This window comes from Falco peregrinus, chromosome 2 (assembly GCF_023634155.1).
Source record: "Falco peregrinus isolate bFalPer1 chromosome 2, bFalPer1.pri, whole genome shotgun sequence".
NCBI classification, from domain to species: Eukaryota; Metazoa; Chordata; class Aves; order Falconiformes; family Falconidae; genus Falco; species Falco peregrinus.
The window spans coordinates 110,517,996-110,543,532 of NC_073722.1; the positions used below are offsets into that span (position 1 = coordinate 110,517,996).

Genomic DNA, 25,537 nt, shown 5'->3' on the forward strand with positions numbered 1-25,537 from the left:
CTTTAAGGTCCCTTCTGTCCCAAACCACACTATGATTCTATGACATGCTGTCATCACTCACCTCTGCAGGGCAACAATCATAACACATCATGGTCACAACAGACCCAGCCATGCAAAGAGGTGCATTTTGTGCTGTTCTGCATCGGAAGAACAGAATTCCTCACACAAGCTGGGGGAAGGACCACAGCTCACGATTCTTCTAGTTGTTACTGTTATCATCATCACCACTGCTATTGTTGTTGCCTTTATTATTATTACTACTACTATTATTACAACAGGGAAAGGAGGTCTCTGTAAATTCTCTCATGACATTTTTAAGTATTCTACTGTTACTCTACAGGTCTAAAACCAATACCAGAGCTTTTACGAAAAATATCTGTGGCCTTTAATGTTCATTAGGCTTGGTTGTTTAGTTTAGCACAAATTTGGCTGATTCCAGAGCAAACTATGTTTTAATCTTGGGTTTACTTTCTTTTTTTGTTCAGAGAATTGGACAACGATCAATTATAATGTTACTATAGAGGTTGTTGTTTCTGTACAGGACAATGTGAGTAAGATGGCTTTGTTTTGGCCTTTAACATTAAGGATTTGGGTCCTTTAGATAAAAATAACTTACACAGAAACAGAAAGCACTTCCTGTTCTACACATGGTTTTTAAAACTGTCAGACCCAAGATATATGATAGATATATGTCTTGGGTATTAATGCCTGCTTTCTGTCCTCACACAATTTTTCTGTTGTATTTATACTTTTCTGCAATATAGCAAAATACCCTCTAAGCAATGAAGACATATGTTTCCATGAATCTACCATCTAAAGACCCTTAAAAAAATTATTTCAACAGCACCCTGTAACACTGATACACTGATTCCCATATTCAAGAAAAAAACACTTTTGTAAATAACACTGTTAAAAAGTAAAGGTAAGATCAAATCAACATTTCTCAGGGAAGACAGTTACAAATGACACAAAGAGGTGAGCATTCATATATATATATGTGTGTGTGTATAAAAATAAAAACTGCTTATATAAACAACTCATGGGAACATACTTGGCTTCTCTTCACTGATCAAGAAAATATATGCCTTAAAAAACTTTTGATCTAAACTGAAGTCTCCCTCCACAGGTACAGGAACCCTATCAATTATTATACTGTGTGGGACAGCCAGGATAAATGCCACTCACTGATCACAGTTGAGAAGGGAAATATACAAACAGAACTGAAGGAATGTGACTCTTCAGGCATTAAACCTTTTCATAAGACATCCAGTGTTTTTACTTCAAACCAAAGAGACCAAACTGCTCCCTCTGTGCTGATCAGGGAAAAGGATTTCTAACAAAGCTAACAAAAATGTACAAAAAAACTCTAGATGATTTCCAGATCAGACCTGTGACAAACTGAAACCACTATGTTATTTCTTGCATGTGAATGTCAGTGAAAACAGGAATACCAAACCCAAACTGCAGATTAGAGTTTAGGTTTGGGTTTTTTGTATTTGTTTTGAGAGGTGCAGGTGGGGTGCATTTAACATATACTGAATAACTTTTGGCTTGTGGTTAGGCAAGTCTTTTGAGACTTTATATACAACAAAGTACTCTGACTAAAATCTGGAAAATTACCTCTTAAGGCTCTAGCTGTACAGCATCAATAGAAATGTGGTGCCAGCTAATGGCTGCAATAACTGTCTTCATCCCTAGAGAATAATGGATGGAAAATATATCAATATGAGGAGTGGAAGGGCCAGAGAAACTGAGCAAGCACTAGTTATCGGACACAAAGATGATGCCACATGCATGATGTTATCTGTGATAATCTTTGCTTAGGGCCCAGGGGGTGGGAAGGATATTCTTTATAGAGAAGAAACTATCCATCAGGCCATATTCATAATCATCAATGTTGCACTAAGTAAGCATTTTTGGAGAAGGGTTGAGGAAGCACTGATGTAATAGAAATCAATGAAATTCAGCTTTTCGCATCTATTGTTTAGAGCAAAGTAGAGGGGGGGAAAGCCTGTACATCACTTTCGTTTCTGATTGTTCAATCATATGCAGTGTTCAGAAAAAGGCTCTGAAGGAAATCTTAAGTGAACCACAATAAAACACGTAACTATTTAAAAATCTATTTTAAATCCACACCTTGACAATCACAATTACCAAAGGAAACACATTTTTATCATAAGCACCAAATGAATTTATTTTTTTTTAGTTTGGCCACGTGAGTACTTAAAACAGTGCAGGATGCAAAATTACTGTTTAGCTTTATCTTCCTCTTGATGCAAGTCCTTTCTTCGCAAGATGGAGTTGGCTCAAGTATAAGAACAGTAGAGAACAGAATGCCCTAAGAAAGTTACTGACATGAGTTCTTTGCAGACTGACACTATACCCTTCCTTAGCAGATATTTGAAAATGAGAATACTATCTAGGGTATATTATAGGGTACCCTGGTAATTTTTCTACAATACCTACAGTATGTTTTCCCTTCAAGCTCAAGCACCTGTCTTAACTTCAGACACCAAGACGGGAGCACCTGTACACAAATAGAATGTGCTGGCTCTCTGCCATTCAGGTCAAATCAGCACATTTCCATCTAATCACATGCAGAAAAAAAAAAAGATTAGTACTATGTAAAATTTGCTCAAGAAAAATCAGGAAATGCAGGAGTTAAACATTACAACAGCAGCATGAACTTGACCATGTTCTACATCCTGAATATTTTATAGTATATTTATTACAACAATATATTAACCACAAAAATAAAAACAGAAAGACAAATATTACTCATGTGCAACACAGCTGCATTAGCATTTCTGAGGAACACCGAAGCTCAGAATTTCTGACACTGTTTTTAACAGTACATTCTGCATTTAATTTCTATGTATAAATAGTCAACAAAGTGGATGAGAGCTTCTGCTTAATTATGTTTGGTTTTTAGCTGTTTCATTGAAGTTCTGAGGCTCCCATGCCACTTAGCTGATATGGATGGAAGATGTGATTTTCACATCATCACCAAATCTTCTTGAAAAAAAGACTTTCTATGCAGTGGTTTACACAGTAACAGGAATGTCTTCAAAGAGCCAGTGATCCTCATTTGGGTTTTTTGACCTTTTATGGCATCACTTCTGACCGAAAGCAGTCAGATAACACAGCTGAGAATCTTCTTCATGATGAAAAACTCTCTGGGCAGCCAGTGACATTCTCACTGCCACTGTCCAGCTGAGGTGCACCAGGATGGGTCCAGATGGACTGTGGGCAGACTGTCCCACAGAGCAGGGATACTCCAATAATAGAAACAAAGAGGCCTATAAGACCTTTCACCAGGCCTCCTTTTCAGCGATTTCTGCTTTCCCAATTTAAACTGACATTGCCCTTTCCTAAATTAAAAAAGAAAAAAAAAACCCCCACCAAAAAACCACCCCAGCAGCACCGAAAGAGCGAAAGAGCTCAGTTGCTGGCCAGTTGGCTGACTATCAAAAATCTATGCAGCTAACTAGGTAGCTCGTTTACATCACATTTCAAACACATCCGAGTAACTTAAGCCTCTAAAGATATACTCTTATGTCGAAGAGATTTCAGCACATATGAAATCTGAAAGCTCAGACAAAAGCTTTTCTGCAGCCTTCAACATGCCAGAGCATAACACCCGCTCGATAGCATAAGCTATTAAGTGAAACAACTAAGCTTCAAAATGCTCCAGACAACTCTTCACCAGCACAGGTCCAAGAAATCCATTCGTCTAGCAAAAAAGCACGTATCTTTTTGCCCAGTCACACCCTGTCACTGTCCATAGGCAAGCTGGGCTGGAGACAGGGGCAGGGCTCTGGCCACAGCAGCTCCAGACGCTTGCTACATCCTGCAGCTTTCCAAAATGCCCAGTGCAAAGCGAGGGGTGTCTTTAACTGAGCTTTAGAACCCCAAAACCAGAACAAAGTTTCAGAATGCCTTGAGCTTCTCATATTAAAAAACACAGCCCAGCTGGAGAAGCACACTGTGAGTAGTGACATTTCAGGAGTTTGGATTTTCAAATATTTTGGTAAATATCTCCAAAAGCTTTATTTTATCCTCTTTAAATTCCACCACTGTCCCACAAAAATGCACTGCAAATTGAAAGTTATGGTCAGGAATAGGATACCCCTGTTCCTCAAAATAAAGTTTAGTGGATTAATTTTTAAAAACAAATTGCAGTATCATTTTTTAAAACAACAACAAACCATAACTGGAATTAGAAGAGCACAAGAATTGTCAGAATACACACTTAATGGAGTTTTTTTTACTTTTGATCTAAAATAAAGCAAGGCTTGTACCCCAGTTCTCCGTGGTGGGATAAAAAGGAGGAGTGAGGAATAGAAGGACATAGACAAGCTTTTTCCCGTTTGGCTCTCATCATCAAACCCCAGCAGAACCCAAGTATCTTACATCCATGTATAGGAAGAAACTGACACCTATTGGCAACTTTAATATTACTGCATAAAGCTGCTTTTCAAACTATTACAAGAAACAGCTTCTCCTAACTAGATTTTTCTTTTAATACACAGATAATATAAAAAGATAATAAAACTTTCCCAACCGTGAATGAAAATACATCCAGAAAATTTCAGACACTGACAATAAAACTGTGACCCTACTTAAGTAAATTATGATCCCTCAGTAACCTACAGATTTTAAGAGCTTATTCTAATTGATAAACAGTAGCGTTAGTCACTAACTTCTTGGATATTTTTTTTTTCTGGGGTGAATCCTGGGTGTTTAGCATTACAACATACACAATCTTGGGAACAGGTAAATGACACGCTAATCCTAACCACGTCCTGTGACAGAGCAGAGCACAAGCAGTAGAAAATACACCGTTTTTCTCTACTACCATATCAGTTACTGTGCTACAGAAGTTAAGGCAGCAAAGGGACGCTTACAGTAGAGGAACAGCTTTTGGAGAACACCTTACCCATTACAATCTGTTGCCTTCTATTACGCAGGAAGTTGTAGGGTACAGAGGGATAAAGGGGACTCTGAGCAAACTGTTCCTTCATGCTCAAGATACATGTGAAAGCAACTGCAGGCAAATACCTGCCTATAGTTTTTCTACTGTAACACTTCATTGACCTGCTCAAGCTCTGGGGCCTGCTAAAGTAAGGACACATTACAGAAAACAAAGGCCTAAGGAATCACTGTTGACGCCTTTGCAAGCTGCTGCTTATGTATAAAAGCTGAAACTCAAAACCCGAAACTTCTGCACATATTTGTGCAAAACGAACAGAAGAATTTTTCAGCTACTTATGGATGTCAGTGTAGGCGCTCCTCCCAACAGTGAGAAACTAGTTAAAGCAGTGATAAATATGCAAAAGAGCCAAAAATTCACAGCGCAACATCTGGGTTTTTTTTGAAGCAACAGATTTCCTTAAACTCAGAATGAGTTCATGGAGACTTGCTTCGAGGATTTAGAAATAAAAACAAAAAAACCCACACTGTTTTATCTCATTCCACCACTAGAGCAAGAAGACTGAACCAATTAGTATACATACTTGTAACGAAGAATTTTTTGGTGAAAGTACAGCTGTCAAAGGCAGCAATTTTCTCTTGCAGGACTACAACGAGTATCCTGAAAACACAGAAATAGAATGTGTACTTTAAACATTAAATGCACTGGTTTAAAGATTCAATATCTAAATGTAATTATTTCAAAAGCATCAATATAGAATCTACAGTGATAAACTGCCAGGTTACCAATACGTGGCAGTTATTGAGGATTCTCTCTCATCCCAACCACATAACCTTCATTTCAGGAAGTACACAGATCTGATACAGAACAACACAGCATATTTATGATATACCTCCTGCAGTAAAAGCTCCATTAAAAAGAAAGAATGGAATTGCAAGGATCCTGAATTACTTTCAATGACTCAAATAACAATCAAATCAACAATCAGTGGAACACAAGCTAAATTTGAAATAATCCCATTGCCCACCTCATTGCAAATTTATTAAACCATCTTATTTACTAAAAGCAGGGGGTGGGGGATGTTCTCATACCAAGAACACCAACAAACTAAAACAGTTGAGAGAAGCAGAATCTGTGTCAATTAGCAAAGTTACAGGTGTATGTTTATGTATTCACTTGTACATGTACACGCTTTTATTGTAAAATACCTGTTCATTACTTGAAATAAAGAACAAAAGCCACGTGATCACTATGCATGCAATACTGCACTGTCTAATCTAAGAGAGGCCAAAGATGCAAACTGGAAAGCGAAGCATCTTGAAAGCTTTAGAACTAGCATACATCTTCTCCTACACTGACAGCTTCCCAAAACAAAGTTCTTAAACTCTTGAAATGAATGAATCACGTAGGAGGCCAACAAATAAACAGATAATAACCTACTAGCTATCTGGAACATTTGGCAATATGACATAGTTAAGAATCTGATTATTCTCTCATTAGGAAAAATATTAACCTATATTTTTTAACTGGCTGACAATGTGGAGCATTATTAAATGCTGTTCCATTAGTTTTAATTGTAAAGCTTATGATGTGGAAAAAAATAATCACATCTCTCAATTAAAAATACACACTTAAATGTTTTATCTGAAAATTATGATTACATATTACAGTATAGGATAATAATCTTTAAAACGATGAATTACATCAGTCTCAACAAACATCCTTGGGTAAAGGGTGATGCTTATCTTCCATCAGTGTGAAAACCAGCTAATAGCGCCTCCTTTTTTTTTTTTGTCCTATTTTTAACTGCTTAGCCACAAGAACACCTCCTCCTTAGCCCAGGAGAGCTCACTACCTCTAAGACTCTTTGGTGAAGGACTACACTAAAATCAAAACATACACCTTACCCACGTGTTGCTGATGTTTTCAGACACATAAGTAAGTTTTTAAGTCATTATTTCCACCTAGAAAACTGTACTAATGCTCCTCCAATAGGCATGATTTATCCATGTGTCTGCGATTTAATATTGCTATTATTTTTACCAACACGTTTGTGAAATAACGTAGATTGCACCTGTAGCTCCCAAGATGACTCCTGAAGCCTGTTCAATAGGCTGGTGTAATACTAGCCACTTTCTACTTATCCAATACAGAAGCTAGTTAAAGCAGTAAGTGGTCTCTATCTCAAATTCTTTCAGGACTCTGGTTTATAACTTCTCGCCCTGGGACTCTGTCATGGCACTGTTTATCAGTATGCCTCTATCTAGAAACAAGAAGTACAAATTCTTGGAACGAAGGCAGAAATCCATGGACATTTTTGGATAAAAGTCTTTCATATTCATAGATTTGCAGACCCAGCACGGGAAGCACATGTACGCTTTCAGAGCAAGCAGCTGACTTGCCAAAAGGAGAGGGCAGAACACGTAGCTCAAAAAGAGGGATTCAGATGTGTTAAGTCATACAAGAAATGAACATACGATTTCTTATTTGCTCGTAGCACTCTCATTGTGAAAAAGATGCTTCCCCACCCCCTTCTAATTTACAAATCTCTATTTTTAAAAGTTATAAACTCTGCATGTATAAATGAATGTTAGTTTTGGACAAATGAATAGTTTTAGATAAACGCCTTATCTTCCAATTGCTTAAACTGCATGGGAGAAAACAGCAGAAAATGTATCAGTTCTAACTTCTTCCACAAGGCCTAAAAGTTAACCAATGAAAAATGGAAAGACTTTGAATGGACGCGCAAATTTAATGTACATATAGAACACCTATGTATATTTGATTGTACTATTTCCCAATACTGTAGATTTTTGTTTTTTACTCTTTGAAGATGTGCTGTCTTTCTGTATAAATGAAACCTACCAGTTGGATGATTCTAGACTATAAATACATAAATAATAAACAGTTCTCCCTTCTCCAACTCAAGTTTTATTTTTAAATTCAAATTTTGGACTCCATTAGTCTACAGTACAGTTAACGCACCATAAGCACTGCACTTGGCCACATTTAATGCATTTTCAATCTGAAACAGTGAGCTTTCCTTGGATAACAACAGAATCTGATATGTTCCAGAAAAGCAGCTACCCTGGATACAGCCACACAGCTTTGAAGTAGCTTTTCCATTTTTACCACTTAGGAAAAGAAACATTAGCACCTGGAAAGACTTTCTAGTTGGGAGAAACTTTGAATGATGATTTGCCTTTTGACTGTTTTTACAATTGGATTTTTCTTCTGCTAGGAGGCCAGACTGGAAAGATTTACTATCATCACAGTGTACACAAGGGAACTTTAAATTTTTCAAGGGACAGTTGCACAGATAAGTACTGAACTTCTGACAGCTTTTAAAGGAACAGTGATCTATTCTTAGCACAAAACCACTTCAGTGGAGCTATTTTTTTATATAATAATCACACCTACATCCTATAAGAAGCAGATTGACAGGGATAACAGAAACTACCATCCTTTACTATTTTAAACATTCATACATCAAAGTATCTTCCTCATTATTAATTAGTAGTGGTATTAAAGGTGGTTCTTCAGTAGTACTACTGTTCTTCTGTAATTTCTACTTGACCTCATGTAGTCAATCTTTAGATTTTGATGGTACAATGACAGACAAATTAAAACCTTTGTGGCTTCCAGGGTTGGGGTTTTTTGAATTATTTTTTTTTCCCCATCCGATCTCAAACACTGCTAACTTTCCTTAGTTGCATGAGTTTGATACAGGCTCATATTCTTCTGTGGTCTTCATATATGCAAGCATGCTACCTACTGCCATACGAAACAGGCACATAAAACGTATCATTCTGATGTTTTGTTTTTAAGGATTTGTGTTACTATGCCACCTTCCTTACTGAAGGACCATCAATTCCAGCAAACACATACTGCCACAGAAATGCGGAATTTCTTCATTCAGTGCTCTACCTTTCACATGGCAATCATATTCAACAACTTCCATAAGTCACCTAAAGACATTAAATGACTAAAAAAGTAGTAACTGGGTGGAAGGAAGCATTCAAGTAAGCAGCACAACCATGGACTTTGACCAAAGTCAGTGCATCAAATTCTGTCACCAGGAGTGCCAAGGGATCATCAAGATCCCCATGTAGGGATCCTGGATTTTCTCTTCTGTCTTAAAAAGATCCAGTAAATACAAGGGTGTTCAGTTTTGTGTGTCTTGGAGAGATGAAGATCTAAAGTTAATTCTGGATTCTATGGAAACAGATTCTATTGTGATTGAACCCGACGATGCTCAGCCTTCTAAGCATTTTCCCTCAGAAATTAGGTGACATTACCCCAACTAAGAGATGCAGCTTTGTTATTTGACTCACAGCAACATTATTTCCTGTAAACTACAGCCTGCACACTACAAATTTTTTGGATGCACAGGAAGGCAATATATGACAGAACAACAGAACACAAAGGGGAGACACAAACTCTTTAGTGCTCTATACTATTTAAACTCTTGATGATCCCATTTCTCCATCTGTAGGTGGATGATAGTGGTTTCCAGTGTTTCCTGCTCACCCTCATCACAACCAAAAGAGGCTTACATGATTTCACATGCAAAATGTTTTGAGCTTTTTAAATGAAAGCCACTGGAGAAGCATATTGTCATATTCAAACTGAAATATTACTTATGAGGTGGAAAACTAAAGCTGTGCTTACAGGAAAGTCAAAATAATAAAGTCAGGGAGAAAATACACCAGAAGTTGTATTCGTTACCGAAATTTTACATGTCCTAACACAGAAAGAATGTATAGTAAACATCCTTACCTTTTATTGCAATGCAGATCGTAAATAGGAGTTTTGAACTGTATGGACTTGACCATTTCTCCTGTTCGCAAAGAATAAAGGTCCACACAGCAGTAAGGTGGGCTTGTGCTAAAATGGAAAGATTTTAATGGGAAGAAGGATTTTTAGTAAAATTATTTCAAAATTATTTCAGTTGCCCCATATTATCTAGCATGCTAAATGAAAAATCCAGCAGTCTGAGCAGAATGCTGGAGAGCAAAGGGTTAATATAAACATTCTACATTAAGGCAAGGTATGATTAAAATTGAATTATGATATCCACAATGGTCAAGAACCTGTATTGTGCAACTAATTATCATGCACTTAAGTTTCCTGTGTCACAAATAAAAGTTTGGAACAGCAGTTCTGACAGGCAAAATACAAGTCATTTGATAAGCATGAAGTTTTAGACTACATTCAAGTTATTTAAAAAATATTCCGCAGAGTAACACTTTCCTAAAAGGAGTACTTACTTTACTCTATGCAACAGCTGAAACATATGACTTGATTTGATAGAGACACATTACACAGAACTTAGATTACATCTCTGATGGACTTTTGTTTGAACTATATAGATCTTTTCAACTGCTTTGTGTCACTTTTATCATTTTAATATAAATAAAACTCTCAAGGCCATTTCTTAATAAAAAGGTTTGCTTTCTTTTGAGAGGGAGAAAGTGCTGAGTGTTCCGATAGGGTTGAGGAAGGTAGTGGTGGAAACCATTTTACAAGCTGAGGAGAGGCTTTGATGTGGCAGCTCTTTTCCATAACACCTTTTTTCCCCTCCAAGAACGCATTAAAATGTTGGCTACTTCTAGGTCAACGAATATGAAGGAGCACAAATTGCCAGCTGTACAAACACATACTAAGTATTGGTAAAAGAGGGTGTTTCCCCTTGCCCATATCTGTTTTATTTTACAGAGTTTAACACAATTCCTGACACAACACTTGTCTTTTGGATCTGCTCAAGCTGCTTGAGAATTTTCTGGAGAACTGGAGTAAAAATGCCAACTGTTTACCTCAGATGCCTCAAGATAATAAAAATATTACATTCAATAAGTATGCAGCAGAGAAACAATATAAAATATATGCACAGAAAGACAACTGTCAAAGAAATAATAGAAAAATAAGTTTCAACATTTTGCCTACTGAAATTCTTCCCAAAATATACATTTTTCTAGGCACATACCTAAGCTAATAACTAGAGGGTGCTATTTATTACTTTTAAGCACTTCAAAGGCCCTTCAAAAACACTTAGAACAGTGAGACTCAAGTCTCATCACTTTACATTAAAAGCTCATTGCTCCTAGAAAACACAGAAAACCACAGCAAGGTCTATGTACAAACTTTTTTTGATTTAAGTACATTTACCATTTACAGGAAAATATTATTTCGATAAAAGCGTACACAGATTCTTATTTCAAAACAGAAATCACAGAAGTTGATATAGCTAAAATCATATTAGCATAATTGATACCGATTACTATTTCCATATACGCCTGTGGTGAACAGTTCCATTTTGACTTGACATACAGCTAACTACGTAACTACAACTAAAGAGTATGTACCTTTAGTACTTATTGCACCACCAAAATTATGGGTAATAATCCTGTCACTCACATGAATAATTACTATGTCACACCTTTCTTTTGGCTGATCATGGTAAGACCACTTGACCAATGCTTTTTTAAACCACACTGGCTAAAAAACACAACTTGAGTTCGATTGCTAATAATGAAGTATCATGGACTAGCTCAGTACTCTGAAATTCTACCTAGCTCCAATTCAAAAGTCCTCCTTCCAAATGTTATTTTTCCTTTAATTCCATGGTACACCACAATCCATGATTGGAAAATAATATGCATGTTTGGGGATTTTTTTGTTATTTTCTGAAGTAAATACACAGACATGGTCAAATACATTTGAGGATGCTCCTAGGACCTAAGCAGCAGAAACAAATGCCAATAGCCAGAAAAAGTCACACTTGTAGTCCCTTCTTGTTCCATAATGCTTGTGTTTCTGGCAGCACACACACTCAGCATTATCATGAGTCTTCAAATAGCCCATGATGCTTTCCTGGGAAAGTCCCATTTTTTTGGCTAAATGCTTTTATCCACTGACTATGAGACAAAAGGGTGGAAGCACAAGCACTTGCTCTTTTCTCTGGCAATCTTTTCAAAGGTGAAAAGGTAAAAAAAAAAAAAAGTTTCAGTCACTAGAAAAGACTTCTCTACCATTTTCTTCTGGTTATTTTAGTTCCTCTCCCTTTTCAAAGCAATGGCTGTTACAAACCTCATTTGCTACTAAGTACTCTCAGTTCATTAGACACAACATTCATTATATTAGCATAATTTACATTTATAAATTCTAATACAAAAGCTAAATGAGTAATGGTACAATGCTGAGATCCATAATATCACTTTCTTTTTTGATCAAGCCTCAGTAACATAATTTCAAGTTGCTGGGGGGGGGGGGGGGGGGGGCGGGGAATAAAGATCAAGGATTTTCATTCATCGTTCAATGAAGATCAATTCTTCTAGAACAGGAGAATGAGGGTTATAGCTACATATCTAAGGATTCATTTCTCTGTCATGGCACTTGAAGAACAGTAACAGTACCTTGATTAGCCTACACTACTCATAAGCAATAACAAGAGCTATCCTTCCCTCCTTCATTTCAGTGATGTCAAAAGCTTGGGCTCAGTGGTTTGATATATTTTCCTCACCCAGCCTCTGATATGCAATGGATTCTATATCGACCCATTTTAGTGTACTAAATAAACAGAAAAATAACACTTTGTCCTTTCTTTCTCCTCTAGAGGGAATTCTCCCCCAGGTTAGTTCACCGAAAGGGCTTGGTGAAAGGTCTAACAAGCACGGAGGCAAGAATGGAAGTAGAAGCAAATGAACTGAGCGATAAAAGATGTGCAACAGGGCTGCAAAAGCTAGAACTGGCTTGCCACCACAGAGTTGTAGCACAATGCAGCTTTTTCTAACACTTATGACCCCCACTGAACTACTCCTAATACCCAATCTTCTTGAAACAGGGAATTCAGGGGTTTCTATGGCCCACACTGCAGAAGTCAGACTCAATTACAGTGTTCCCTTTACATTCTTCAAGTTAAAAATCTAGACTGAGTCCTGGGTACAGGTTTCAAAAGCTAGACATCTTAACTTCTTAACTCCTTATTTAAGGAGAATTAGAACTCAAATCAATCAAGATCAAAAGCAGAGAATGAATGTGTTTCCCCTTCTTCCATAACATTCACACCACATATGTCACATCATTATTCTGCTATGTGTTACTACATAGCAGGAAGATTTACACTAAGCAAGATTCCCCATTTAAATACAAAATAAAGTTACTGTGTTCAGTAAGACAAAGCATTATCATCAATAAACATCCTGGAGTCCTTTGGAGGATCTCTAGAAAAATTCACTTAAGAAAAATGCTTTGTTCTTGATTTTCTTCGCTAAATTATCAAATACACACATATTAAATATTAAAAATAAGAATGAAAAATAACATTTAGTGTCATGAATATATTTCAATTTCAGAAAACCGTAAGTATCCAAACTACCACAGACCACCACCAAAACCACCAGATTGCAAGAAAGTGCCCCACAAACTTGCAAAAGCATCCCTTGACAACTGGAAGTTCTCAAAACCTTAGAATTGCACAAAACTAAAATTACTGCATCCTGCTCTATTTCAGGAGTAGTCATGCATATTCATTTAATCAGAGGATTATATAGACACTGTAAGTAAATGTTCCTGAAATATACTAGCTGAAGGGTTATCTTAGCTTATGCTAACCAACTACCATCGTTTGGGAGAAAATAAAGCAAGGAGACTTTTTTCTCCTAATAAACTGTGGGACTGAAGGTTCACAGACGTCTCGTTGGTGAGAAGGGCTCCAATCACATTTCAGTGTACCAATGATGATTATGTAAAGGGGAGAGATTAAGACAGGAATGTGAAAATACTGTTTTTTGCAGTTTGGTAAAAAAGTGAAGTCTGTCACAAATAAAATTCTTGCAAATTACTCCCACATATTATTGACAAATTTTCATTATGTATCTTGGTTTTTAAAATAGCTGCTTAATGCAGAGATATCAACAACTTTTTCAAGGGCAATAGACACATTCACCAACAACTTCAAAATGTTAGCATTAATAAATATACAAATATACTCAGGCTCTTGGGTCTTCTTCTATTTGACTGTGGCAGTGCAGGAAGAAAAATAACAGATGCCTTGTACAGCTGGCACTTGACTACATCTGTGCTTATGCATCACGACATAACTATCACCTCTTCACAGATTTGCTAGCTATGAGTCACACAATTTGTAAAAGCTCTGTATAAAATGTTTGCATACAGAGACAAATACAGTGTGCAAAACACACACACTTTTTATATAAAAAAAAAAAAAAAAAAAAGGAGAAGACTAATGGAACTAACACAAGGCCAATTTTTTCTGTGCCTTATGTTACTCTGCCTGCTCACAAGTGTTTACTTTCCTCCCTGCTGCCTCTCCGCACTCTGCCCCATGATGAACAACATCCCACTCAAAGAGAAAGTGGACATCAATTACAAAATGGTCTCATGAGTCCAGACACGGGGCAGGGGGGAGTGAGTTTGAGATGCATAAAACTGAAATAGAGCTTTTGCTGAAAAAGCTGACCACCAGGCCTCCATAAGGCATTCTTTATATGAGGCATTTTTCAGTTAAATGTGACATTTAAGAAAAAAAAAAAATATCTCAGGATGGAAGCTGTTTGGCCAACTTAGTGCATCATTGTGTATTTTAAACCATCTTCACAAAAGATAGGGCTAGAACCTTCAGAAAAACGAGATCAAGGGAAGCATCTCCACGTATCTACTTTTTATTTTTCTACATATATACAACACAAGCTTGACGACATACACAATGATGTCACTTGGGAACAATGACAGAAGTTATGGCATCATAACACATTTTAGATGGCAATAAAATTGCTAAAATAATAGGTACAACCTTTGTACAGGATGTTGTTAAAGTAAAAATATTTTCTATCACCTGTAGTCCTTTATACAGGCTCTGCACATTTCTTTTGGAAAACTGTCAGTCAATTAATTACTATTAACAGCCAATGTTAACATATTAGAATGACAAAATGAATGAAAACTTTAAAAAAAGGTGAAATTCTATCAACTTACCAATGAGATCACATGAAGAGTACACTGACTGAGCTAACAAATATCGAAAAAACTATCACTTCAAGAACATGACATTGGAGGGATTCTAAGCAATATCAGCATTATGAACAGCCTATCAAAGCTTGTCACAAAAAACTCTTCTAAACATTAGTTAACTTCAGCACCTATTGATTCAGTTCTTACGCCTTGCTGTCCTCTAGTAAAGGCAATGTAGCTGTCTGCAGTCACTACAGCATTCTCTACCCAGTCTCTTTTTGGTAACTTGACTTCACATGACAGAACAAGGGAAATAGTTTATTTCCAGCTGCGACGCATAAATTGATCCTCGTCTAAGGTGCCACTCTGTAGTATGCTGCATGTCCCTCTCGCCTGTTGGAACTGTATCACAATGGGCTCCATCTTTCTCTAATTACATGAAGAATTACATCTGCCTTGTTCTGTACCCTTACAAAGCCGTTTCCTTCTGTATTTATTCACAACAAATATTGCACATATTAGCAGCAGGTCTTCTCGTATAATGATCCCTTTCTTTCTCTTTTATAGTTTCCACATTAAAAAAAAAAAAAAAAAGAAAGAAAGAAAAAGATTTCTTCTTCTTCCATCATGCATTGACCTTCCTGATGTGCAGGGTAACATAAAAGAGTTTTCTATAATGAGAAAAAGCATAAAAAAACTTCCACTCATCAGCATACTTGGATCTAACATGACAAAACAGTCTTTCATTTAATCACTATTTCCATTTTGATATTTCCAGGTATTATTTGGCAAGTTATTTAAACAACAGGCAACAAATTCTTATTTGAATTTGATGGGCCTGGGCTGTGTAACGGTATGAGTTACTGCACGGTACACAGGAGCAGCCTAATATAATCTCTACTGACCTCAACAGAACGGTGTCCGTTACCTTCTGAAATTAGATACAAAAAGTCCAGATATGCCAAAAAATTACAGAAAGTACAGCTGATTCTTTTATTAAAGGCTAAAATGGTATTTGTTACTGCAGCAACTAGAGAATATTGCTTCCTAGCAGCTAGAAAATGCTACTTCCATACCTTGGAGGCCAATTCTTGCTTTCCTTACACACGAGTACCAACTTACAGCAAAAAGTGCCAAATCCACACACTGGAATTACATTCCCTGGGAAAGGCTAACAACATTTAAACCTCGAGAAGTTTCAAGCCTTCTAGCACACGTTATGCAGATCAGTAGATATAACAGCTGTCACTAAACCAGCTTCAGACAGCGAGTCAAAACAATTTGACTTTTATCATACAGTTATACCATTACCACTAGTTTACATAAAAATAAAATGATGAATTAAAGAATAATAGCCAGACTTTTTTATCATGACTTTACTGTTATCTTTAAAGTTCTGTTTCGCAACAAAATTAAAATTTCAGTGTTTCAGCACTAGGTCAGGTGACTGGTTTTACCAATCTATGCTGAAGTATAATTTAGTTTTCAAAACCACAACTTTTCACTGTTCCTAAAAAATCTAATCATTAGTGTACATCTGTTATTGCACTGCATGTTCCCAGGCTTACGTTTCATTCTACTATGGCCACACCAGTACCACTCTTCATTATTCTAACGTATTCCTCATGCGATGCTTTATTTGTTTGCATGCAATGTGCAACAATTTGCATGCTCAGGAGACCCAACACAAAAAAACAGTCTTTTTTTTTTTTTAATTACTTTTGGTGACTCAAAAAAATGAATAGTACAATGAACTCTTACTACTAGGTCCAGCTTTAAAAACCTGTAGGATTAAAAATAATAATAATAATTTTTAAAAAATTAGATGTTTCTGTAAGCATTAAGTTGCTGGGTGCCTTAAATGGAATATAGCTTCAGAACTTATTTTACAAAAGACAGCTTATTTCATTGTCAAATCAGAGGGGACTATTACATCACCTACTCTGCTTGTCTAATGCAGGCCATTAAGTTTCACCTAGATATCTGTTCTTATACCTAGCTCAAATGCCTTACTGCAGTTCAGCCCTGATACAGCACAGCATGTCACGTACAGGGCCAGGAGACAGAAAAGTGGCAGCAAGTCAAAGGAATTGGCTGGACAAGGTATGCCCAAACGATCTGTACAGCAAGCTACTCCAGAAAGATTTTTTAAAAATTCCTCTATAAAGCATCAGATCTACAGTTAAGTTACTGGTAAAGAAAAAGCCATTTCTATAGTGGAAGGAGGACTCTGACACTGACGCAAGTACAAATTTCTCAACCGCAGCGCAGTGGTTAAGATTATCCAGTAACCTGTTCTAGCTGTGGCCAGTCTGATGCTTCACAGAAGGGGAAGAAAAGCAAAACAAAAACAGAGTACACAGTACAGAGTTAATTAATTGTATATTGGAAAAATTCCTTCCTGAACCTTTACACTGGAAAGTTGAAGCATGAGATTTGATTATGATCTTTGTAGTAATATTATTAGCATGTTGAGACCACAAAGGCAATTCTGTTCTCCTCAAGGCCCCTGAAGAAGTTTTGCTCAGATTAACAGATTTCAATACTAGAAGGATCATCTTCTCTTTCCAGGCCACGCACAAAACATCCCAGAAGCTCAAAGAAATTATTTTTTACCAAGCAACCTAATCTTGTCTTAGAAGTCTTTGAGCAACAATGAGTCCTCTATTTTTATGGTAAGTTGTTTCAACATTTAGATAATTTTATTTTTATGAAATTACTTCTTATTGCAAGACAGAATTTGTAATATTCTGCTTTTCAGCTTTATGTCTCTGTCACAACACAAAAAAAGCTCACTGCATTCACTTATCTTTTGCATAAGTCAGTAACCATCCAAAGCAATCCAGTCTAATCTGCAATAAAGTGAAAAAGACTTCTAAGCTTTAAGTTGTGAGGTTTGTTTTCCAGCCCTAGTGCATATTTGCAGTCCCCCTCTGAGCTCTCTTCAGTATTGCAGTATTCTCACTTACTTTCTGGAGAATGCATACCAGAATGAAAGCTTTAACATAAAACAAAAAAAAAATCAAGGATTGCGTTATTTATTCCTTAAACACCATTACAGAATAAGCTTTCATTAAGACTTTCACCAAGACTTTCATCATCTAGTGCCCTAAAGCTCCCTGGCTCTCTGCAAACCAACTTTTCACAATAAAAGCTTGAAAACTCAACTGCAAGTAAGTGTCTTACTTTCACTCATGGTACTTAGCTGATTCATTCAAAGTCAGGAAAAGCAGAGTAAGATTTCTGAGAAAGTGACACTTCCCAACAATGTGTGTGCAGCAATGAAATACAAAGCAGCAGAGACATTTTAAGTGTACCACAAATTGCAAGAAGCATGGAAGCACTTATTTTTAAATAAGAAAAACCTGTACCAATCTTAGATCCATGTTACTGAATCTAATCCTTTAAATACAAGGAAGGAAATTATTTGATATAACACTAAAATATTTGTGTTAAATACCAAGAAACACAAACTTTACTCCTGCATCTTCCTCAAATATTTTTATCAGCTTATCGGTCTAGTAAAAAAGCTCCATCTTACCCTCTTACCTCACCATCTTCAGTCTCACAGGCAAATAACAAACATATTTTTGAAAGTCATAAACTCTGCAGAAACCACTTTGTTACAGGTAAACTACAAGTCTCAGCCTGAATACCAAACAAACCCTACCCTGTTTGCTCATGTGTGGAAAAAAAAAAAAAAAAAAAAAAAGATGGGACTTGTGTGATGGTGCCAAAATGACCACTAGACAAGAAGTAGTATAGCCATCTGTCTGTACAATATGCAAGTAAACCACTATTATTTTGAACAAAGGAAACATAAGAGGTCAACATGCATCAGTTTCTGTGCAACATTCTATCAGGTAGGCTAAACAGTGCAAAGAACTCAGAACAGAGGTACCACTTCTTTCAAAGCCTTTCAATGAAAATTCTTGAAAAAGATCAAAACAGTATCTAAAGCCTTGATACCTACATCTTAGCAATGCTAATGGTGAAAAAAACACATAAATAATTTCCCCTTCTACTTTTTTGATTTCAAGGATGGTATTTTGGTTCTGTTACTTCATAAAGAAGGCATTTCTTCATAGTGTAGAGTCTAATTGTTTAAACGACTCAGGAAGGACTGGTTTCTGTCTCCGTGCGTTACTCAGGTCATGGTCTGTGAGAGAACCTGAGGCTTGACATTGGTCTTGAAGGTTGTAAACCACTGCAGGAAAACTGCCAGCATCTTGTTTTCTGTCTCTGCAGTGACATAAATCCCTATCCTCAGGTGAAAATCACTACCATTTACTGCAAGGTGTGGTACCATATAAACCTTTGTTGCTTACAGGAAAATTTGTACTATCATAATTAGCTGCCCAGGTATAAATCAGAGCAGGCAAGTGTGTTAAGCAACCATGTCATATCATAGCTATTTAAGCCAAAGTTATGTACATTTCACCTTTAGCAAAAACTGTTCTTCTTAAGTTAAATTTCATCAAAAGGCAAAGCTTGTAACTAAATATATTATATTGCCATATGATTACAAGCTTTGTAACTCAGTTCAAAGAATAGTTAATGGTAACAGCACATTAAAATAAGCTTATTGTAAAGCAAGTAATTTCTTTGTCTTATTCTTCATATCTATCCTTATGTATATGTCACCATTTGGAAGTGGTCTTAAAATGTTCTACCCAGCCCTGTACACGCTATCCTTTTCAAGGGCAATCACATATATTTCTATAATCTGTTAACTTCTTATCAGTTTAATTGAAGAGCTATGGCAAAAGATATCTAACTTAAGTAAAACGTTTGCAACAGTCTACCTTTAGAAGATTAAAGAACTTTTTATTAAAAGCCAATTTCATGCCAGCAAACTGCTATGCTGTTTACTTCTATACTCTCCACATGGCTAGCTAAGGTAATGAATTAACATTTGGAATTCACTGATTTTGAGGAGAAAATGTAAGTTGTTTTCTGTCTACACATATTTCAGTCTCAGTTCTATTACAGATGATGGTAAGCTTCAGTTTCTTCCATCAAATCTTTTTTCATTAAAAAAAAAAAAAAAAAGTATTTACCCTATTTTCTGTTGGCTTCAAAGCTGGCTTCTTCCCCACTGTTTTATCCTTATTTGTCAGTTCACCAGCTGATATTTGCTGTGGAGAGTGTTAGATATACAGATCCCTGCGAAGCTGTTCTAATTACCATCCCATGAATCAGTTGTCAAGTGCCACTAGTAAGTGGCAAGGCCAGCACTCCCCTCCAGGAGATCAAGTGCATCCACTTACCATAACAATAGAGCATAATGGACATACTACACACATGCACCACAAATAGCATTTATCACAGTGGCACGAACATACAAGGCACTTCACAAAAAACACACAGCAAGAAAAGTCCTAATTCAAAAGGTTTATAACCCAAAACACACTAGAGGAAGGAGACAGGTGGTAAAGGAAAAAAAAGAGGAGACTGTGTTGCATTAATAATGCCGCAAGATGCTGGAAGACCGTATTTAATATTGACTCCCCCCCAGACAGATATCATAACTTTAGTAGACAATACATAAGTCTCATATCTGTGAAAAACACTTTCCAGCCCATTTTTAAAGTTCGGATCTGAGAATTTCAGACACATGTCAAATGCTCAAAGCAAAGCACTATGGGCCAAACCTGTAGTTATGTTGAACTGTATAGTTCCAGATGTTGCTATTTCTTTTTAAAAGGTGTGAAAACAAGCCCTTTTTTATAAGCAATATATAGAAAGTTTTCCCTTAGAAATATTTAAGAATGTTCCATCTTGTTGATAAGTACAAAATTATTACATACAAGAAAAAAGAAAACTAGTATCAGCAAATTCATCTGGAAATTAATATAGCCTTCTGTAAGAAAAAAACCCTGCATACAACTTTTCTACTACTTTAATACACTGCATCTGTTTCTTTAAAGAGATCACAATACATGAAAATTATCACCAAAGAAATGAGCTTCTAAAACAAAATAGAAAGCATATACCAGTTTTTAAACTGTTCTGAGTTTAATCTAAAAGTGCAATACAGCTATACTTAATGCTACTAAGAGATAAATGTGGGAAAAGAGAGAGATGGGAACAAAGCTTTAACATAAAAAGAGTGTCCACATAAAAGCTACTTAAAGTTGGCAGGGGGTGGGGGACGGGGGGGTTGAGGTTTGGGGTTTTTTTAAACAAATGAAGAAAATAACATTAAAAACAGACTGGTGGCTGTAGGGAGATCTACCACTCTATAAAGCTTTGCACATTCATTTAAAAGACCAAACCAGTATCAATATTAAATAATAATACCTAACATTTTACTTAAAATTGAAAGATCAAAACAAGTATAATTATGTTTAAGATATGTTTCTGTAGACAAAGAGCATTAACTGTCTCAACAAAAAATATTTTAAAAGCATATCAAGTGTTCACAAGTGATTCAATACAGTTACCTGAATTGAGTACCCACTACTCTGAACTTCACATGCAGGCGCTTTCAGGGTATCTACTCATGTAATTTTATGAGGGTTTTCTTGTACAATGACTCCTATTTAACTATGGGTAAAGGCAAGCTATTTCCACTATACAGTTTGCACAGTATCGTACACCAAATTTGTGATTAGCTGGATGCTGAGATACAGGCTTCTCTGCTGCAGCCTCTACAACAAAAACCCTCCCCATTCCTGAAGTTTACCATAGCTCTGTCAGTGGAAAAGATGCAGCAAAATGCCTGTCACACAGGGCACAGGAAAAGAACAAGTTGAGAGAGCTGACAATTTTGCGTTAAATAAATGAAGATCAAAACATTAATGTCAATGTAAATAATAAACCAGCCTACTAAAGGGCAATGCAAATAAACATTCCCTCACCAGTTTTGCACACTGCCATCATCTGCAACTTCGGGTGAACATTCAGATGCCACTGCTGATACAATGAGGTTACCCTCAATCACATACCACAGTTCCTACGACAGGCAAAACCCCTGACAGAATGTAGAGTGAAAAGTTGTTTCCACTACTGAGGCTGTATGGGGGAAGAATCTGAAATCACAATTTTTCCTGACAATTCTGGAACAGCTGTTTTGAACTGATGGAGATCACAGAGGTTTTCAGTTCTGAGTACTTTGGACAACTATTATGTCCACTTTTGTTCAATTAAATCAATAGCTCATCTGCTTCCTATCTGTAGTTGAGGTGTCAGAAAGACTGTGTCATATATCAACAAGAGGAGGAAAATTTAAGAGGTGTTACCACATATTGGAATTACTGTAACAGATAGTACAAGAACAGTACCATCAATTCAAAGAGAAAAGGGAAGGGGAATCCTTAAAAATACTAAAGTGCTTAGCAATCACCAAATTACTCTTCAGTTTTGGCAGCAGATGGCTCTTCCCACATTCTGCATTACCAGCAGTATGTAACATGTTTCTACTATTGTGTTTTCTGCCCGTAACAACATTACTCACTCTCATCATCAGAAGAGATTTTCTAGATTTGTTGCTTGTTTTTTAAATGTCAAAATGCATGAAGCTAAATAAAGCCATACAATAGCCTACAACCCACCTTTATGTACCGCAGCAAGTTGCATTATATTGCTTCATTCTATGGCATGTGGCATGCCTGTCGCTGAAGTGTAAAATACAGCACAAGCTGGCTTTTCAGCTGTGGCATGCTTTTGCAGAGAGACTAGAGTGTGACACACTTTCCACTTCACTGAGACATACCACATGTTACAAAACATAGCTGTCCCATCATATTTGGAGTTAGTTAATATAGGAAGATTAGCGGCATCTCAAGAGATTTGTTTATCTACAAAGCTTACTTGACCATAGCTATCACTGAGGGAAAGTACATCTGGAGCTCCACTTTTCAGATCAGAGTAATTTTTTCTGGTATATTCCAGACTACATTTTGTTCTTGTGTGTAACTAAACAGCCCCTTTATACAAAAGTTACGAACCTGTGCTGGCTGTACTTGATCATTCTATGAACATACACCTAACTGGAAAAACCAATTCTGTAAATCTTGGAGAGCATGAGTGACGATTAACTTCTGAGTAGAATACAACTGCATTGGTCACACCTCTATCAAAGATTAACATTTCTGTGTCAGCTGATTAAGCTTACAATCTGGTTGACATGTTTCCTCCAAAAATATAGAATGAAATTATTTTTAAGAGTTGTCTTGTCCTGCTTCCTATTGTCAAATGAAGCAGAACTCACCACTGAAATAAATGCGTGTCATTTGTATTACAATAAATGCTACACTAGTCTTCAAGATCACACAAGGTGGACAAAAATCAAAAAATGTAGAACATTTTTGTGTATCAAGAGACAGCCACAAATGTCACAGCTTAAAAGAAAAATAACAGATTTCTGGGAGCACAACACAGAGCAAATTGATGCTGACATATCTCAGCTCCAGCCACACTTCACCAAGCACATGTAGGACCCAAACAAAGCTTTTTGTGGAGCCACTTACAGCCTTACAGCCACAGCTATCCCTAAATGTTTTAACCTGCCAATATGTATAAAATTCCAAATCAATATTGAAATTTCTTTCTTTATTCTCAGGCTTTTTTTTTTTTTATTGACAATACTTTCTGATCGATGGCATATCAGATGATAGCATAGTTAATATAGATGGCAGGTGATTCCTGCAGCACATGTACACTAGTAGTATATATTTGAGTCATTATTGGTTACATTTAACAAAGAATTCTACCAAAACCTAAAACCAATCTGCCAGTCAACAGAACTCATCTGTCTAAAGTGCACTACAAAGCTTCTTCAAAAACACAGACCAAATCTTTGCTCAGCTCTTGTCAAAGCCTCATGTTCCTCTGCAATATACATATGTTAAATACCCCAGCTTGTGTGTGACTGAGTATTTAATAATGAGTATTTAAAAGGCATCTTTAATTGCAACTGTTAACATGCTGAAAGTATTATGAAGGACCAAATATTTTCTCCTGTTGATTCTTGTAACAAATTTCTTTAGATTTCAGATTTCCTTTTTCTTTTCTGTGCTTTACCTTATGACTCACGGCCCTGACAGGCCTGTTGGCATCTCCTCATCTCCCATGTAATCACTACCAACAAAGGCCAAATTAAGCAAGCAGCTCCACGCCTGCCTGCCCCGCCATCCCAACCCCCATGCAAAACCACTTTTTGGATTCAACATTAAACACAAAACCATGTACCAACCTGTTTTATCTAAAATAGGTTTGCTGTTGGTGTCATTAACAACATAAGCAGAAACTAATGGGATTGTGCAACACTTCATCACCTTTGTATTAAGTAGCCTCTGCCTCAAATTGCATGACAGCAATAATTATAAGACATCTTTCAGTTGCTTATGAGTCTACTAAACCTTAATTGTTTATATGCTAGTATATGGCTCAAATTACAGTTTTTGAGACGCTTGGAAACAATCCCATTTCCAAGAAAGAATTAGAGGGTTTTAGAGTACATATGACTGAAGTCAAGCAGAGATAAGCTTAGATCTTATGGTTAAAGCACTTAAAGTGCTGTGAACAACAAAGTCTCTGTGAGGTTCTGGTCACATCAGGTAGGCCAACATTTTCACAAGTGCCCATTAATTATATGTTCTTACATCTTGATTTACTTTATGACTTGACACAGCAGATCACGTTCTAGAAACGTGCAGAATTTTCACTGTAACTGAACTCACTGAAAGTTGGTTTGGACTTACGAAATAGCACCTGAAAAGAATTACTCTGAACAAGGAGCCCTGTGAATAGCAAATCGAATAGCCTGCTTTCCTCTAAACTAGCCTTAAAATTGAGATCCTATATGAATCGCTTAACATCAAAAAAAGTGTTAGCTTATGTTAAAGCCTTTCTCTCAGTGAAGCCACTGATATGGCCACCTCCTTTACTAGATCACTTTTCATGAACTTTGGAGGAATTTCATAGTTAAACGTGGCTGGTCCTTCCAGGAGGACTTACAATTCCTAAGGAAAGGCACACAGACTGTAACTGCATTCTCACCACAGAGACAGTCACCTAATAGAGCAGATGCTGAAATGGGAGATACGGCCCTTCACATTGTGCAGGCAAAATTGATTAAAACATTTAGTGTTATTCTATTAATGCCTCATCTGTAAAATGATATAATTATACTGTGCAAATACTCTATTAATAATTTAAATCACAATTAATTTAAAAAACAAGTTAGTGAACAACCATCGAAAAATGCAGTAAGGGGTCTTCTTAGGTGATATTCTGAATATATCATGTAGTCAGAACTTAAAAGAAAGAGGGGATTAAGCAAGATCTTTTTTGAAGAACATGCCTTACAGCTTATCATAAAGAAGGAGTCTTCTAAACCTTTATTTTGAATTACTGATGAAAATGTACTGCATTATGCATTTTAAATTATCTGTAGATTTAAGAGTTTAAAGCTACCAAAATATATTCATTCTGCTTCAAAAAAACAGATCAGAACTAAAGGAAAGAAAAAAATTATATCTGAATTTTTTTAATGGATTCCACTTATGGTGTTTTGTCTTTTTCTGTATTTCAGAGATTTAACAGAATCTAATCCATACATGAATGCCTGAGCTCAGCAAACTCCCTTGGTATTTCCTCTGTATATTAAATATTATTGAAGGAAGG

General features: G+C 36.5%; 1 protein-coding gene across 14 annotated transcripts in view; it reads right to left on the reverse strand.

The window, feature by feature from the left end:
* The window catches only part of BCAS3 (BCAS3 microtubule associated cell migration factor), a 370,182-nt gene that overhangs the window by 307,794 nt on the left and 36,851 nt on the right, over positions 1-25,537 (reverse strand). For all 14 annotated transcript variants that reach the window (XM_055797243.1, XM_055797246.1, XM_055797240.1 and 11 more), the window contains exons 8-9: positions 9,713-9,820; positions 5,517-5,593 (exon numbers count right to left, since the gene is read on the reverse strand). In XM_055797243.1, coding sequence (XP_055653218.1) covers positions 5,517-5,593; positions 9,713-9,820 — 185 coding nt within the window. The remainder of the gene's footprint in view (positions 1-5,516; positions 5,594-9,712; positions 9,821-25,537) is intronic.